Below are 17,328 nucleotides of genomic sequence, written 5' to 3' on the forward strand. Positions count from 1 at the left end.
TGTGGGGTTGGGTGACCCCTGTACCCCCAGGGATAGGGCTGGGAGACCCCCGAACCTGCGTGGATGGGGACGGGAGACTTCTGTATCTCCAGAGATGGGGCTCTGAACTTTAGAGGCCCCTAAACTCGGACAAATGGGGATGGGAGACGCCCCGTACCCACCGGGATGGGGCTGCAGGACCCCCAAACCCACTGGGAGACCCCCAGACATGCTGGAGGTGAAGCTGGGGGATGCCCAAACCTACTGGCCCCCCCCCAAACCTCCAGGGATGGGGCTCTGGGACCCCCGAAGCCAGACCCCGCTGGGACCAGGGCTTCTACGTCCCCCAGTTTGGGGTCCCACGGGGGGAGCCGTGTCCCCCCCACGTTCCCCCCATCATCCCATTGCCCTCTCAGGCTACGGGGCGCTGCGAGTGCCGGCCGGGCTTTGTGGGGCGAGCCTGTGACCTGGCGCTGGGGGAGAACCGGGGGGGCGGCCGCTGGTACAACGTCAGCGAGGGGGACCCCGGCTTTCCGCCCCGCACCGCCGCCGCCGGTGCTGTCCTGCCCCGTGCTGGGGCCCTCTACGTCTTTGGGGGTGAGATGGGGGGGCTGAGGGCTGGGGGGGGGGGCTCTGGAGAGCTACAGGGTGGGATACTGGATCCTGGGGGGGGGGCTCTGGGGAGGGATATGGGATCCTGGGGGGGCTATAGAGGGTTATGGGGTGGGATATGGGATTGTGGGGGGCTATTAGAAGGCTATGGGGATTAATACGGGGGTCTAGAGGGGTCTATAGAGAGGTTTGTTGGACTGGGGGGGGGCTATAGAGAAGTCTGGGGGGGTGATGCGGGGCTCGGGGGGGTTGTAGAGGGGTGCGGGGAAGGATGTGGGTCTGGGGGGTATAGGGGGCTGTGGAGGTCTGTAGGGAGAGGTGGGATTTGGGGGGCCGGGAGCTGCCGTTGGAGGGCTTTGGGGGGCCGTAGGCAGCAGGGGGGTTATGGGACCCTCGGGGGGGGGCTGCAGGGGAAGGGGCTGGGCCCTGATGTGGGGGTCCCCAGCCCATGTGTGTGTCCCCCCCCCCCCAGGTCTGGACCTCAACACGGCGCTGGGCGACCTCGTGGTTTACAACTTCACCACCAACCGCTGGTCCCGGCTGGAGCTGACCCCGGCGCCGGTGCGTGTCCCCCCCTAAAGCTGGGGGTCCCCGTCCCCCGTCCCCCCCCTACCACGGCCCTGGCGTGTCCCCCCCCTAAAGCTGGGGGTCCCCGTCCCCCCCACTGACGCCTCCCCGCAGGCCCCCCGGCACTCGCACGTGGCCGTGTGCTGGCGCGACGCCCTGGTGCTGAGCGGGGGCGAGCTGGCGGGGGGGGCGCTGGCCCACGACGTTTGGGTCTTCGACCCCTTCCGGGGGGGCTGGCGGGAACTGCAGCCCCAGAACGGCACCCGGCCCCCCGGGCTGGCCGGCCACGCTGCTGCCCTCGTTGACGACTGGCTCTACATCTTTGGAGGTGGGGGGCGAGGGGGGGGGCTGGGGTCCCTTATAGCTGTGGGGTCTGGGGGGGGGGGATGATGGGGCCAGACCATCCCTCCGAGCTCCGGAGCCCGTGGGTCGGGCTGTGGGGGGCTGGATACCGGGGCCCCCCCCATCTATAGGGTCCGTGGGTCGGCACGTGGGGGGCAGAGGGGGCTGGGCACCCCATAGCGGGGGTCCCAGACCCCAGGGTCCCCATCTGAGCGGGTGTCCGTCCCCCCCCCCCAGGTCGCACGGCCGAGGACGTCTTCTCCTCCCAGCTCTTCCGCTTCCACCTGGAGACGTGGGGCTGGGAACGGGTGGTCCCGTGGGGCGGGAAGCCCCCCGCCGCCGCCGGCCACTCCATGGTCTTCCACCCCCCTTCCCGCACCCTCCTCGTCTACGGGGGGCACCGGCCCTCCACCGCACGGTAAGGGGGACAGGGGGGCTGGGGGGGGGGCATGGGTGGACCCTGGAGGGGCCTGGGCCAGGCTGGGGGGCTTTGGGGTGGCCGTGGGGGGTCCCAGGGATGTCCCTGTCCCAGTGTCCCATCCCCGTCACCTATGGCGCTGTCCCCGCGCTCCCCGTGACCCCCGGCGTTGCCCCCCCCCTCCACGGCCGCCCCCAGGTTCAGCATGCGGGTGAACACCACCGACCTCTTCCACGTCGACCTGCGGCACTGGACCACCCTGCGGGCTCGGGACGGCGCCCGCGGACCCCGCGAGCGCGCCTTCCACACCGCCACCGTCATCGGCGACTACATGGTGGTCTACGGTGAGCGGGGACCCCCAGACCCCCCCCAATCGGGGGCAGCAGGGCGAGACCCCCCCCCGCCCAGGGACCCACCGCTCATCACCGTGGTTGTGGTTTGCGGTGAATGGGGTCCCCAGGGGGTCCCTGCTGCCCCCCAGGGGGTCCCCGCTACCCCCAGGCGGGGGTCCGGCCCCCCCCAGGGGCTGACCCCCGCCCTGTCCACGCAGGGGGGAACGTGCACATCCACTACCACGAGGAGAAGTGCTACGAGGATGAGATCTTTTTCTATCACCTCGGCTGTCACCAGTGGGTCCCCAGCGCCGAACTGGCCCACGGGCTGCCCCACGGTGAGGGGGTCGGGGGCTGCCCCACGGTGAGGGGGTCGGGGGCTGCCCCACGGGCGGGGGGGACACGCGTGGGGCTGCCCCATGGTGGGGGGACACACAGGGATAGGTCTTGCGTGGGACACGGGACACTAGGGTCTTGGGGATTTGGGGGTCCTGCGATGCTGATGGGCCCCCTGACGGGGGGGTCTGTGGATCCCTGGGGGATTTGGGGGTCCTGCGATGCTGATGTGCCCCCTGACGGGGGGTCCTGGGGGATCCCTGGGGGATTTGGGGGTCCTGCGATGCTGATGTGCCCCCTGACGGGGGGTCCTGGGGGATCCCTGGGGGATTTGGGGGTCCTGCGATGCTGATGTGCCCCCTGACGGGGGGGTCTGTGGATCCCTGGGGGATTTGGGGGTCCTGCGATGCTGATGGGCCCCCTGACGGGGGGGTCTGTGGATCCCTGGGGGATTTGGGGGTCCTGCGATGCTGATGTGCCCCCTGACGGGGGGGTCTGTGGATCCCTGGGGGATTTGGGGGTCCTGCGATGCTGATGTGCCCCCTGACGGGGGGTCCTGGGGGATCCCTGGGGGATTTGGGGGTCCTGCGATGCTGATGTGCCCCCTGACGGGGGGGTCTGTGGATCCTTGAGGGATTTGGGGGTCCTGCGATGCTGATGTGCCCCCTGACGGGGGGGTCTGTGGATCCCTGGGGGATTTGGGGGTCCTGCGATGCTGATGGGCCCCCTGACGGGGGGGTCTGTGGATCCCTGGGGGATTTGGGGGTCCTGCGATGCTGATGTGCCCCCTGATGGGGGGTCCTGGGGGATCCCTGGGGGATTTGGGGGTCCTGCGATGCCGACAGGTGCCCCCAGACCAGGGGTCCTGGGGGGTCCCGGGGGTCCCTCGATGCTGACACGTGCCCCCAGACTGGGGGTCACACAGGGGTTTGGGGGTCCTGGGGATCCCAGTGGGTCCCGGGGGTCCCTCGATGCTGACATGTGCTCCCAGACCAGGGGTCCCGGGGGTCCCCGGGGCAGGGCCGCTACGCCCACGTGGCCGGGGTGCTGCGGGGCAGCGTGCTGCTGGTGGCGGGGGGCTTCAGCGGAGCCCCCCGAGGAGATCTTCTGGCCTACAAAGTGCCGGCCTTCGTCTTCCAGGTGCCGGCCCAGAACGTGAGTGTTGCCCCCTGGGGTCCTCGTGCCCATCGGGGGGGTCCCTAGAGCTCCCCACCCACCCCTAAGGTCCCTGAGCCCATCTGGAGGGTCCCTGGAGCCCCCAGTTCCCCCTGGAGGTCCTTGCTCCCATTTGGGGGGGGGGGTGAGCAGTTCCACTGGTTCATTTCTGGGGTCCCTGCTCCCATCTGGGGGGGTGCCCAGGTCCCCTAACCCACCCCGGGGGGGGGGGGGATGTCTCTGTTCTGGTTGAGGGGTCCTCCAGTCCCCCAGCCCACCCTGGGGGTCCCTGGGTCCCCCCACCCCTTCCACCTCTCCCTATGGGGTTCCCAATTCTCCCCTCGCCGTGGGGGTCCCCGGGCTCCCCCATCCCCTCGCTGTGGGGGTCCCCGGGCTCCCCCCCTCCCCTCACCGTGGGGTCCCCAGCCCCTGGGCTGTGGGGTCCTCAATTCCCCCCCCCCCGTTCTGGGAATTTCCCTCCCGCTGTCCCCCCAGTACCACCTGGACTACTGCTCGCTCTACGCCGAGAGGGGGACCTGCACCAAAGACCCCCAGTGCGCCTGGTGCCTCGGGGGGTGCCAGAGCCCCACACCCCACAGCAACGTGAGTGGGGGGGGGGGGGGGGGGGGCCCGGACGCTGGGTCCCCTGGGGAAATGGCAGGGGGGGGCAGATACTGGGGTCCTATGGGGAAATTTGGGGGGGGGGGCGGGGGTCACGGATGCTGGGATCCCCTGGGGAAAGTGGGGGGTGGGATGCTGGGGACCCCCGGGAGGGAGCAGTGTTGGGGGTCAGGGTGTTGGGGACAGCGGGGGGGGCCACGACACTTGGGTCCATTGAGGGGGGGGGGGCAGTTTTGGGGCCAGGATGCCTAGATGCGTCGGGGGGGAGCCCAGCGCCGCGTGGAGCCCCCCGTTTGGGGAGGCGGGGGGTCCCGGCTGACCCGTGTCGTGTGTGTGTGTGTGTCCCCCCCCCGCAGTGTCCCAGCACCGGCTGCCTGGGCCTGGCCCGTCTGCTGGTGGACTGCGAGTCCTGCCTGGCCTTCGGGGGGGCCGGCCCGGGCCCCCCCCGCGCCCCCGGCCCCTTCGGCTGGTGCGTGCAGAACGACACCTGCATGCCCGTGGCGGGTGAGTGGGGGTCCGCGGTGGGTCTGTAAAGGGAACGGGGGTCCGCGGAGGGGACGCAACCCCCCCCCTGACGCCCCCCCCCCCCCCCCCCCAGAGCAGAGCCGCTGCCGCGTGGGGCAGATCTCGGGGACCTACGGCTGGTGGGGTCCGCGCCCCGTCTTCGTCACCGCGCTCCAGCACTGCCGCACCGCTAATTTCCTCCCCGGCCTCCACCTCGTCACCTACCAGCAGCCCCGCAACGACTCCCAGCCTGACAAGGTGGGTGCCCCGTGCTCCCCCCCCCCTTCCCCGAGGGTCCCCCGGGTCCGGGCGGGGGGTCCCGGTGGCAGCCGCTCCCCCCCCCCAGGTCTCCATCGTCCGCAGCACCACCATCACGCTCAGCCCCAGCGGCGACACCGACGTCTCCCTCGTTTACCGGGGCTTCATCTACCCGCTGCTGGGACCCCCCCTCGTCCCCGGCCCCGGCCCCAGCGTCTGGGCTCGCATCCAGCGCCTCTATGTCGTCGCCCGCCTTGGACGGCACCCCAACTCCCCCGAGCTGGTAACGGGGGGCGGCGGGGGGGCATCCGGGGGGTTCGGGCTCCCTCCTTGCAGGAGGAGGGGGGATAATGGGGTTTGGGAGGGGTCCGGGGGGGGGTTGGGGTCATCCCCATGCGGGAAGAGGTAGGATAATAGGGTCTGGGGGGAGTTTGGGGACCTCCCCGTGGGTTTAGGGTCTCCCTTGCCCCCCCCTTGCAGGAGGAGGTGGGGTTTTGGGGTCCCTCCTTGCAGGAGGAGGTGGGGTGCCATGCTGTGCCAGGGGTCCCAGCAAGGCTCAGGGTCCTCATGGGGTTTTGGGGTCCCCCCTTGCAGGAGGAGGTGGGGTTTTGGGGTCCCTCCTTGCAGGAGGAGGTGGGGTTTTGGGGTCCCCCTTGCAGGAGGAGGTGGGGTTTTGGGGTCCCTCCTTGCAGGAGGAGGTGGGGTTTTGGGGTCCCTCTTGCAGGAGGAGGTGGGGTGCCATGCTGTGCCGGGGGTCCCAGCAAGGCTCAGGGTCCCTCTGGGGTTTTGGGGTCCCTCTTGCAGGAGGAGGTGGGGTTTTGGGGTCCCCCTTGCAGGAGGAGGTGGGGTGCCATGCTGTGCCGGGGGTCCCAGCAAGGCTCAGGGTCCTCCCAGGGTTTTGGGGTCCCCCTTGCAGGAGGAGGTGGGGTTTTGGGGTCCCTCTTGCAGGAGGAGGTGGGCTGCCATGCTGTGCCGGGGGTCCCAGCAAAGCTCAGGGTCCCCCTGGGGTTTTGGGGTCCCTCTTGCAGGAGGAGGTGGGGTGCCATGCTGTGCCAGGGGTCCCAGCAAGGCTTAGGGTCCCCCCGGGGTTTTGGGGTCCCTCTTGCAGGAGGAGGTGGGGTTTTGGGGTCCCTCCTTGCAGGAGGAGGTGGGGTTTTGGGGTCCCCCTTGCAGGAGGAGGTGGGGTGCCATGCTGTGCCGGGGGTCCCAGCAAGGCTCAGGGTCCCCCCGGGGTTTTGGGGTCCCCCTTGCAGGAGGAGGTGGGGTTTTGGGGTCCCTCCTTGCAGGAGGAGGTGGGGTTTTGGGGTCCCCCCTTGCAGGAGGAGGTGGGGTTTTGGGGTCCCTCCTTGCAGGAGGAGGTGGGGTTTTGGGGTCCCCCCTTGCAGGAGGAGGTGGGGTGCCATGCTGTGCCGGGGGTCCCAGCAAGGCTCAGGGTCCCCCTGGGGTTTTGGGGTCCTCCTTGCAGGAGGAGGTGGGGTTTTGGGGTCCCCCTTGCAGGAGGAGGTGGGGTGCCATGCTGTGCTGGGGGTCCCAGCAAGGCTCAGGGTCCCCCTGGGGTTTTGGGGTCCCCCCTTGCAGGAGGAGGTGGGGTGCCATGCTGTGCTGGGGGTCCCAGCAAGGCTCAGGGTCCCCCTGGGGTTTTGGGGTCCTCCTTGCAGGAGGAGGTGGGGTTTTGGGGTCCCCCTTGCAGGAGGAGGTGGGGTGCCATGCTGTGCCAGGGGTCCCAGCAAGGCTCAGGGTCCTCATGGGGTTTTGGGGTCCCCCCTTGCAGGAGGAGGTGGGGTTTTGGGGTCCCTCTTGCAGGAGGAGGTGGGGTGCCATGCTGTGCCGGGGGTCCCAGCAAAGCTCAGGGTCCCCCTGGGGTTTTGGGGTCCTCCTTGCAGGAGGAGGTGGGGTTTTGGGGTCCCCCTTGCAGGAGGAGGTGGGGTGCCATGCTGTGCTGGGGGTCCCAGCAAGGCTTAGGGTCCCTCTGGGGTTTTGGGGTACCCCCTTGCAGGACGAGGTGGGGTTTTGGGGTCCCTCCTTGCAGGAGGAGGTGGGGTTTTGGGGTCCCCCTTGCAGGAGGAGGTGGGGTGCCATGCTGTGCCGGGGGTCCCAGCAAAGCTCAGGGTCCTCCCAGGGTTTTGGGGTCCCCCTTGCAGGAGGAGGTGGGGTTTTGGGGTCCCTCTTGCAGGAGGAGGTGGGGTGCCATGCTGTGCCGGGGGTCCCAGCAAGGCTCAGGGTCCTCCCAGGGTTTTGGGGTCCCCCTTGCAGGAGGAGGTGGGGTTTTGGGGTCCCTCTTGCAGGAGGAGGTGGGGTGCCATGCTGTGCCGGGGGTCCCAGCAAAGCTCAGGGTCCCCCTGGGGTTTTGGGGTCCCCCCTTGCAGGAGGAGGTGGGGTGCCATGCTGTGCCGGGGGTCCCAGCAAGGCTCAGGGTCCTCACGGGGTTTTGGGGTCCCCCTTGCAGGAGGAGGTGGGGTTTTGGGGTCCCCCCTTGCAGGAGGAGGTGGGGTGCCATGCTGTGCCGGGGGTCCCAGCAAGGCTCAGGGTCCTCCCAGGGTTTTGGGGTCCCCCCTTGCAGGAGGAGGTGGGGTTTTGGGGTCCCTCTTGCAGGAGGAGGTGGGGTGCCATGCTGTGCCAGGGGTCCCAGCAAGGCTCAGGGTCCCCCCGGGGTTTTGGGGTCCCTCTTGCAGGAGGAGGTGGGGTTTTGGGGTCCCCCCTTGCAGGAGGAGGTGGAGTTTTGGGGTCCCCCTTGCAGGAGGAGGTGGGGTGCCATGCTGTGCCGGGGGTCCCAGCAAGGCTCAGGGTCCTCATGGGGTTTTGGGGTCCCCCTTGCAGGAGGAGGTGGGTCGCTGGTCGGTGCAGCAGGAACGGGAGACGCGTCCCCTGCAGCGTCCGCGCCCTGAGCGGCTTTTTGGGGCACCCGAGCGGGGCAACAAGTACGCGGTGCAGGTGGAGGGACACTTCAACAGCTCGGGCAGCGGGCAGAGCAGCGAGCTCACCCTCGTCTGGGACCGCACCGGTGTCCCGGGGGGCAGCGTGAGTGCGGGGGTCCCCGGGGGGGGGCAGCGGGTCGGGGTGGGGGGTCTCTATGGGGTGGAGAATTGGTGTAAGGGGCTCCTGCGGGGTACAGGATTAAGGTAAAGGGTTCCTTGTGGGGCGCAGGTTGGGGTTGGAGGTCCCTGTGGAGGTGCAGAATTGGGGTGGGGGGGTCTCAGGGGGTGCAGGTTGGAGTTAGGGGTCTCTGGGGGTTGTAGGGCTGGTCTAAGGGGTCTGTGTGGGGGTCCAGGTTGGGGTAGGGGGTCTCTGTGATCCTGAATTGGTGTAAGGGGCTCCTGCGGGGTACAGGATTAAGGTAAGAGGTCTCTTGTGGGGTGCAGGTTGGGGTGGGGGGTCTCTGTGGGGTCCAGGTTGGGGTAGGGGGTCTCTGTGATCCTGAATTGGTGTAAGGGGCTCCTGCAGGGTACAGGATTAAGGTAAAGGGTTTTTTGTGGGGCACAGGTTGGGGTAGGGGGTCCCTGTGGAGGTGCAGAATTGGGGTGGGGGCATCTCAGGGCGTGCAGGTTGGAGTTAGGGGTCTCTGGGTGTTGTAGGGCTGGTCTAAGGGGTCTGTGTGGGGGTCCAGGTTGGGGTAGGGGGTCTCTGTGGGGTCCAGGTTGGGGTAGGGGGTCTCTGTGATCCTGAATTGGTGTAAGGGGCTCCTGCGGGGTACAGGATTAAGGTAAGAGGTCTCTTGTGGGGTGCAGGTTGGGGTAGGGGGTCTCTGTGGGGCGCAGGTTGGGGTAGGGGGTCTCTGTGGGGCACAGGTTGGGGTAGGGGGTCTCTGTGATCCTGAATTGGTGTAAGGGGCTCCTGCAGGGTACAGGATTAAGGTAAAGGGTTCTTTGTGGGGTACAGGTTGGGGTAGGGGGTCCCTGTGGAGGTGCAGAATTGGGGTGGGGGGGTCTCAGGGGGTGCAGGTTGGAGTTAGGGGTCTCTGGGGGTTGTAGGGCTGGTCTAAGGGGTCTCCGGGGGTTGTAGGGCTGGTCTAAGGGGTCTGTGTGGGGGTCCAGGTTGGGGTAGGGGGTCTCTGTGATCCTGAATTGGTGTAAGGGGCTCCTGCGGGGTACAGGATTAAGGTAAGAGGTCTCTTGTGGGGTGCAGGTTGGGGTGGGGGGTCTCTGTGGGGCGCAGGTTGGGGTAGGGGGTCTCTGTGGGGCACATTTGGGGTAGGGGCTCTCTGTGGGGTGCAAGTTGGGGTGGGGGGTCCCTATGGGGTGCATAGGGGTCTGTATGGGGCTGTGGGTTGTGGCGGAGGTGCCCTCTCCGGCCGGGGGCCGCTCTCTGGGGCCCATGGGTCTGGGGGTCCGGGCGCAGCTCCGGGGGTGCCCCCCGCCCTGAGACCCCCCCCCCGTACCCCCCAGGAGATCTCCTTCTTCTTCCTGGAGCCCTTCCGCTCCCCCCCGGGGCGCTGCCCCTCCTACCCCTCCTGCTTGGCCTGCCTGGCTGACCAGGGCTGCGGCTGGTGCCCCCCCAGCGCCTCCTGCCACGGCCGCCTGCACCCCCCGGGGGGGCTCTGCGGAGGGGGGGGCCCCCGCCTCGTCCTGGCCCCCGCCAACTGCGTCCTCTGCGAGGACTACCGCGACTGCCATGCCTGCGCCGCTGTGAGAGCCGGGGGCTGCGGAGGGGCTGGGGAGGGGGCTTGAGGGCTGGAGGAAGGGATTGGGGTCTGGGGAGGGGGTTTGGGGGGGCTGCAGGGGGGCTGGGAGGGGTTTGGGGGGCTGCAGGGGGTCTGGGGAGGGGGCTTGAGGGCTGGAGAAAGGGATTGGGGTCTAGGGAGGGGGTTTGGGGGGCTGCAGAGGGGCTGGGAGGGGTTTGGAGGGCTGCAGGGGGTCTGGGGAGGGGTTTGGGGGGCTGCAGAGGGGCTGGGGAGGGGGCTTGAGGGCTGGAGAAAGGGATTGGGGTCTGGGGAGGGGGTTTGGGGTCTGCAGAGGGGTTTTTGGAGGGGGTTTGGGGCTGCAGGGGGGCTTGGGTGGGGGTTTGGGGTTTGTGGAGGGGATTGGGGGCTGTAGAGGGGCTTGGGGAGGGGTTGGGGTCTGCAGGGGGTTTGGGGAGAGGTTGGGGGCTGCAGGGGGTTTGTGGAGGGGGTTGGGGGCTGCAGGGGGGCTTGGGGAGGGGTTGGGGTCTGCAGGGGTTTGTGGAGGGGATTTGGGTCTGCAGGGGGGTTTGGGGAGAGGTTGGGGGCTGCAGAGGGGCTTGGGGAGGGGTTGGGGTCTGCACAGGGGTTTGTGGAGGGGGTTTGGGGGTAGAGGGGGTTTGTGTCTGCTGAGGGGTTTGGGGCTGCAGGGGGTCTGGGGAGGGGTTGGGGGCTGCAGGGGGTCTCACTCCCCCGGGCCCCCAGGACCCCTTCTGCGAGTGGCAGGCGCACAGCAGCAAGAAGGGCGACTTCGTCTGCAGCCGCCGAGGGCGGCAGGCGGGGGCTGTCCGTGCCCCCCAGCACTGCCCCAGCCTCTGCAGCCAGTAAGTGCCGGGGACAGGGGTCCGGGGGGGGGGGTCCGGCGGGCAGGGGTCTTGACAGCGCCCACCCCCCAGGCGCCGCTCCTGCTCCGAGTGCCTCTCCAACTCCAGCCAGTGCGCCTGGTGCCAGTCCACCCGCAGCTGCTTCTTCTTCGCCGCCTACCTGGCCAAGTACCCCTACGGGGACTGCCGGGGCTGGTACGACAGGTGAGGCCGGGCGGGGGGCTGCAGGGGGGTCCTGGGGGGGCACGGGGGCATCCTGGGGGTCCCAGCGATGTCCTAGAGGGTCCTGGGGGGCACAGGGGCATCCTGGAAGCCCCAGAGATGTCCTAAAGGGTCCTGGGGGGCACAGGGGCATCCCAGAGATGTCCTAGAGGGTCCTGGGGGGCACAGGGGCATCCTGGAGGTCCAGAGGATATCTTGGAGCATCCTGGGGGGCACAGGGGCATCCTGGGGGTCCCAGAGATGTCCTGGGGGTCCCAGGGGCATCCTGGGGGTCCCAGAGATGTCCTAGAGGGTCCTGGGGGGCACAGGGGCATCCTGGGGGTCCCAGAGATGTCCTAGAGGGACCTGGCGGGCACAGGGGCATCCTGGGGGTCCCAGCGATGTCCTAGAGGGTCCTGGGGGGCACGGGGGCATCCTGGGGGTCCCAGCGATGTCCTAGAGGGTCCTGGGGGGCACAGGGGCATCCTGGAAGCCCCAGAGATGTCCTAAAGGGTCCTGGGGGGCACAGGGGCATCCCAGAGATGTCCTAGAGGGTCCTGGGGGGCACAGGGGCATCCTGGAGGTCCCAGAGGATATCTTGGAGCATCCTGGGGGGCACAGGGGCATCCTGGGGGTCCCAGAGATGTCCTAGAGGGACCTGGCGGGCACAGGGGCATCCTGGGGGTCCCAGCGATGTCCTAGAGGGTCCTGGGGGGCACGGGGGCATCCTGGGGGTCCCAGCGATGTCCTAGAGGGACCTGGGGGGCACAGGGGCATCCTGGAAGCCCCAGAGATGTCCTAAAGGGTACTGGGGGGCACAGGGGCATCCTGGGGGTCCAGAGGATATCTTGGAGGGTCCTGGGGGGCACAGGGGCATCCCGGAGGTCCCAGAGACATCCTAGAGGGTCCTGGGGGGCGTGGGGGCATCCTGGGGGTCCCAGCGATGTCCTAGAGGGTCCTGGGGGGCACAGGGGCATCCTGGGGGTCCAGAGGATATCTTGGAGGGTCCTGGGGGGCACAGGGGCATCCTGGGGGTCCCAGAGATGTCCTAAAGGGTACTGGGGGGCACAGGGGCATCCTGGGGGTCCCAGAGACATCCTAGAGGGTCCTGGGGGGCACAGGGGCATCCTGGAGGTCCCAGAGGATATCTTGGAGCATCCTGGGGGTCCCAGGGGCATCCTGGGGGTCCCAGAGATGTCCCAGAGATGTCCTGGGGGTCCCAGGGGCATCCTGGGGGTCCCAGAGATGTCCTAGAGGGACCTGGCGGGCACAGGGGCATCCTGGGGGTCCCAGAGATGTCCTAGAGGGTCCTGGGGGGCACAGGGGCATCCTGGAAGCCCCAGAGATGTCCTGAAGGGTCCTGGGGGGCACAGGGGCATCCTGGGGGTCCCAGCGATGTCCTAGAGGGTCCTGGGGGGCACAGGGGCATCCTGGGGGTCCCAGCGATGTCCTAGAGGGTCCTGGGGGGCACTGGGGCATCCTGGGGGTCCCAACGATGTCCTAGAGGGTCCTGGGGGGCACAGGGGCATCCTGGGGGTCCAGTAGACGTCTTGGGGGTCCTGAGGAGCAGGGGGACAGCCTGGGGGGCCCAGGGGTCGCCCTGGGGGGTCCCGTGGCTGGGTGGGTGACCCCCGTTGTCCCGGCAGCGTCCACTCAGCACCGCAGTGCCTGGATTGTTCCCGCTTCAACACGTGCCGCGAGTGCCTGCAGAACCTCGAGTGCGGCTGGTGCGGCGACGCCGACAACCCCACGCTGGGACGGTGAGTGGGGACCGTGGGGACCGTGGGGACCGTGGGGACCGTGCGCGCCCACCCCGCGGGATGGGGACGTTTGGGGGGGAATGGGGATCACGGACATCCATCCTATGGGATGGGGATTTTGGGGGGGAATGAGGATCGTGGACATCCACCCCATGGGATGGGGACGTTTGGGGGGCATGGGGATTGTGCACGTCCGCCCCGTGGGATGGGGATTTTTGGGGGGCACGGGGATCACAGACATCCACCCCATGGGATGGGGACGTTTGGGGGGCATGGGGATCACGCACGTCCACCCCATGGGATGGGGATTTTTGGGGGGCATGGGGATCACGGACATCCATCCCATGGGATGGGGATATTTGGGGGCCATGGGGACCGCCGGGTGGTCCCCAAGAGCCCGTGGGCCGAGGGGACATTTGGGGTGCATGGCCATGGGGACCGTGCACATCCACCCCATGGGATGGGGATATTTGGGGGGCATGGGGATCGCAGACATCCATCCCATGGGATGGGGACATTTGGGGGGCATGGGGATCACGGACATCCACCCCATGGGATGGGGATTTTTGGGGGGCATGGGGATCACAGACATCCACCCCATGGAATGGGGACGTCTGGGGGGCATGGGAATCACGGACATCCATCCCATGGGATGGGGATATTTGGGGGCCATGGGGACCGCCGGGTGGTCCCCAAGAGCCCGTGGGCCGAGGGGACATTTGGGGTGCATGGCCATGGGGATCATGGACATCCACCCCGCAGGATGGGGATTTTTGGGGGGCATGGGGATCGCAGACATCCATCCCATGGGATGGGGATATTTGGGGGGCATGGGGATCATGGACATCCATCCCATGGGATGGGGATATTTGGGGGGCATGGGGACCGTGCACGTCCACCCCATGGGATGGGGATTTTTGGGGGGCATGGGGATCGCAGACATCCATCCCATGGGATGGGAACATTTGGGGGGCATGGGGATCGCAGACATCCATCCCATGGGATGGGGATATTTGGGGGGCATGGGGATCACGGACATCCACCCCATGGGATGGGGACGTTTGGGGGCCATGGGGACCGCCGGGTGGTCCCCAAGAGCCCGTGGGCCGAGGGCACCCCTTGAGCCTTGGGGGACGCCCCCCAAACCATGTCGGCTGAGCCCCCCCGCTGTCCCCCCCAGGTGCCTGGAGGGGGACTTCTCGGGACTGCGGGGCTACCCCAATTGCTCGGTGGCTCTGGGGGAGCCGGGGGGGTTGCCCCCCGGCCGGGCAGCCGCCTGGTCCTACGGCCAGTGCCCCGACGTGGACGAATGCCGCCTGGGCATGGCCGCCTGTCACCCCTTCGCCGCTTGCCACAACACCCCCCAGGCCTTCGAGTGCCGCTGCCGGCGCGGCTACGCCGGGGACGGGACCACCCACTGCAACCGCACGTGAGCCGGGCACGGGGGGGGGACACGAGGGGGCGTTGGCTGGTGTTTGGGGGGGCACGGAGACAAGATACGGCCAGCCGGGGGGCCACGGGGACCACGCAGTGGGCATCCCATGGGATGGGGACGTTTGGGGGGCACGGGGATCGTGGACGTCCGCCCCATGGGATGGGGATATTTGGGGGGCACAGGGATCGTGGACGTCCGCCCCATGGGATGGGGATTTTTGGGGGGCACGGGGATCACACACGTCCATCCCATGGGATGGGGATGTTTGGGGGGCATGAGGATCACACACATCCATCCCATGGGATGGGGATTTTTGGGGGGGAATGGGGATCGTGGACATCCACCCCATGGGATGGGGATTTTTGGGGGGGAATGGGGATCACACACATCCACCCCATGGGATGGGGATGTTTGGGGGGCACGGAGATCATGGACGTCCGCCCCATGGGATGGGGATTTTTGGGGGGCATGGGGATCACACACATCCATCCCATGGGATGGGGATATTTGGGGGGCATGGGGACCGTGCACGTCCACCCCGTGGGATGGGGACGTTTAGGGGGCATGGGGATCACAGACATCCATCCCATGGGATGGGGATGTTTGGGGGGCACGGGGATCACAGATGCCCACCCCACGGGATGGGAACATTTTGGGGGTACCTGGGGACCACACACACCCGTCCCATGCGCTGGGGATGCCGAGGGGGACGCAGAAGCTGGCTCCCGCCCTCCCGGTGCTGCGGGGCTGTGCGGGGGACACGGGTGCTGCTCTCGGGGGGGTCCCCACACCGGTGTGTCCGTGTCCCCCCCAGGTGTTACGAGGACTGCGGCCACGGCTACTGCAGCGGAGCCCCCAACTACACCTGCGTCTGCCACCTGGGCTGGACCTCGCCGCCTGCCAACGCCACCGGCCGCGGGGGGGACGCGGCCGGGGGGGACACGGCCGGGGGGGACGCGGCCGCCCTCTGCTCCGTGGATTGCGGCTGCCACTTCCACAGCACCTGCGAGACGGCCGGACCCGGCGTCTGCGACCGCTGCCAAAGTGAGTCCCCGGGGGGACCCCGGCGTTGCCCCCCCCCACCCTCCCCAGCGCCGTGACGTGTCCCCACGTGTCGTCCCCCCCCCCCCGCCGCCGTGTCCCCCTTGTCCTCGCAGACTGGACCCACGGGGAACGCTGCCAGCTCTGCCGCCCCGGCAGTTTCGGGGATGCCACGGGACCGGGGGGCTGCCGGCAGTGCCGGTGCCACGGCCACGGCCGGCCCGAGAGGGGCCACTGCCACGGGACCACCGGCGCCTGCTTCTGCGCCCCCCCCACCGAAGGGCCCCACTGCGAGCGCTGCGCCCCTGGGTACTTCGGGGACCCCAGGTGAGGACGGGGCGGGGGGGGCGAAGGACCCTCTTGCGCGCACCCCCCCCCCGATGGAACCCCAGACCCCCGTGCAAGCCCCCGGCGTGAGCCCCCAGCCCCAGTGCACTGGCCCCAGGCACCAGCCCCTGACCCCCATGCAAGCCCCCAGCCCCAATTTACTGGCCTCAGACCCCCATGTAAGCCCCCAACCCCAATTCAGCACCCCCAGACCCCTGTGTGAGCCCCCAGCCCCCATTCAGCAGCCCCAGACCTTGTGCGAGCCCCCAGCCCCTGTTCAGCAGCCCCAACTCGAGCCCCCAACCCCAATTCAGCAGTCCCAGACCCCCATTCAGCAGCCCCAGACCCCCGTGCGAGCCCCCAGCCCCAATTCAGCAGCCCCAGACCCCCGTGCGAGACCCCAGCCCCAATTCAGCAGCCCCAGACCCCCGTGCTATCCCCCAACCCCAATTCAGCAGCCCCAGACCCCCGTGCAAGCCCCCAACCCCTGTTCAGCAGCCCCAGACCCCTGTGCAAGCCCCCAGACCCCCGTGCAAGCCCCCGGCGTGAGCCCCCAGCCCCAGTGCACTGGCCCCAGGCACCAGCCCCTGACCCCCATGCAAGCCCCCAGCCCCAATTTACTGGCCTCAGACCCCCATGTAAGCCCCCAGCCCCTGTTCAGCAGCCCCAGACCCCCGTGCGAGCCCCCAGCCCCAATTCAGCAGCCCCAGACCCCCGTGCGAGCCCCCAGCCCCAATTCAGCAGTTCCAGACCCCTGTGCGAGCCCCCAACCCCAATTCAGCAGCCCCAACTCGAGCCCCCAACCCCAATTCAGCAGCCCCAGACCCCCGTGTGAGCCCCCAGCCCCAATTCAGCAGCCCCAGACCCCCGTGCGAGCCCCCAACCCCTGTTCAGCAGCTCCAGACCCCTGTGTAAGCCCCCAACCCCAATTCAGCAGCCCCAGACCCCCATGCGAGCCCCCAACCCCAATTCAGCAGCCCCAGACCCCCATGCAAGCCCCCAACCCCTGTTCAGCAGCCCCAACTCGAGCCCCCAACCCCAATTCAGCAGCCCCAGCCCCCGTGCGAGCCCCCAGCCCCAATTCAGCAGCCCCAGACCCCCGTGCAAGCCCCCAACCCCAATTCAGCAGCCCCAACTCGAGCCCCCAACCCCAATTCAGCAGCCCCAGCCCCCATGCGAGCCCCCAACCCCAATTCAGCAGCCCCAGACCCCATGTGAGCCCCCAGCCCCAATTCAGCAGCCCCAGACCCCCATTCAGCAGCCCCAGACCCCCGTGCGAGCCCCCAACCCCAATTCAGCAGCCCCAGACCCCCGTGCAAGCCCCCAACCCCAATTCAGCAGCCCCAACTCGAGCCCCCAACCCCAATTCAGCAGCCCCAGACCCCATGCGAGCCCCCAGCCCCAATTCAGCAGCCCCAGACCCCCATTCAGCAGCCCCAGCCCCCCGTGCGAGCCCCCAGCCCCAATTCAGCAGCCCCAGACCCCCGTGCACCGGCCCCTGCCCCCCTCTGCAGCCCCCTGCCCCTCACGCAAGCCCCGAACCCCGCTCAGCACCCCCCCCCACCCCTTTCTTTGCCCCCCCCCCCCTTTCTTTGCCCCCCCCAGGGACGGGGGCACGTGCTACCGGGAGTGCGGGGGCCGCTCGCTGCTGGTCAACCTCTCCTCGCCTGTGGCCCTGGGGTCCCGGCTCGCCGGGGGGGTCCCAGCAGCTGGGGGGGGTCTCTCCTACTGTGTATGGGTGCTGTCAGCCACGGGGGGCCTGGAGCCGTGCCCCCCCGGGGACCCCTGCCCCACCATCAGCCTGACCCTGCAGCCTGACCTCCACACACCCTGCATGGTGAGGGGGGGGCGCAGGGGGGTGCTGGGGTGATGAGGGGGGGCACAGGGGGGTGATGAGGGGGTGCTGGGGGGCACAGGGGGGTGCTGGGGTGATGAGGGGGTGCTGGGGGGCACAGGGGGGTG

The 17,328-nt window shown here is 68.9% G+C and overlaps 1 protein-coding gene across 1 annotated transcript in view; it reads left to right on the forward strand.

Moving 5' to 3' along the window:
• Positions 1-17,328, forward strand: part of MEGF8 (multiple EGF like domains 8) — a 39,816-nt gene that overhangs the window by 5,285 nt on the left and 17,203 nt on the right. Inside the window, exons 5-24 of the mRNA XM_075018760.1 lie at positions 396-576; positions 1,064-1,152; positions 1,273-1,486; positions 1,738-1,918; positions 2,117-2,262; positions 2,469-2,588; positions 3,578-3,741; positions 4,237-4,344; positions 4,719-4,866; positions 4,961-5,124; positions 5,213-5,407; positions 7,942-8,142; positions 9,507-9,746; positions 10,484-10,602; positions 10,675-10,806; positions 12,450-12,563; positions 13,744-13,992; positions 14,813-15,042; positions 15,156-15,366; positions 16,972-17,203. Coding sequence (XP_074874861.1) covers positions 396-576; positions 1,064-1,152; positions 1,273-1,486; positions 1,738-1,918; positions 2,117-2,262; positions 2,469-2,588; positions 3,578-3,741; positions 4,237-4,344; positions 4,719-4,866; positions 4,961-5,124; positions 5,213-5,407; positions 7,942-8,142; positions 9,507-9,746; positions 10,484-10,602; positions 10,675-10,806; positions 12,450-12,563; positions 13,744-13,992; positions 14,813-15,042; positions 15,156-15,366; positions 16,972-17,203 — 3,438 coding nt within the window. The remainder of the gene's footprint in view (positions 1-395; positions 577-1,063; positions 1,153-1,272; positions 1,487-1,737; positions 1,919-2,116; positions 2,263-2,468; positions 2,589-3,577; positions 3,742-4,236; positions 4,345-4,718; positions 4,867-4,960; positions 5,125-5,212; positions 5,408-7,941; positions 8,143-9,506; positions 9,747-10,483; positions 10,603-10,674; positions 10,807-12,449; positions 12,564-13,743; positions 13,993-14,812; positions 15,043-15,155; positions 15,367-16,971; positions 17,204-17,328) is intronic.

The sequence above is a fragment of the Buteo buteo genome, chromosome 31 (assembly GCF_964188355.1).
Source record: "Buteo buteo chromosome 31, bButBut1.hap1.1, whole genome shotgun sequence".
Lineage (NCBI taxonomy): Eukaryota > Metazoa > Chordata > Aves > Accipitriformes > Accipitridae > Buteo > Buteo buteo.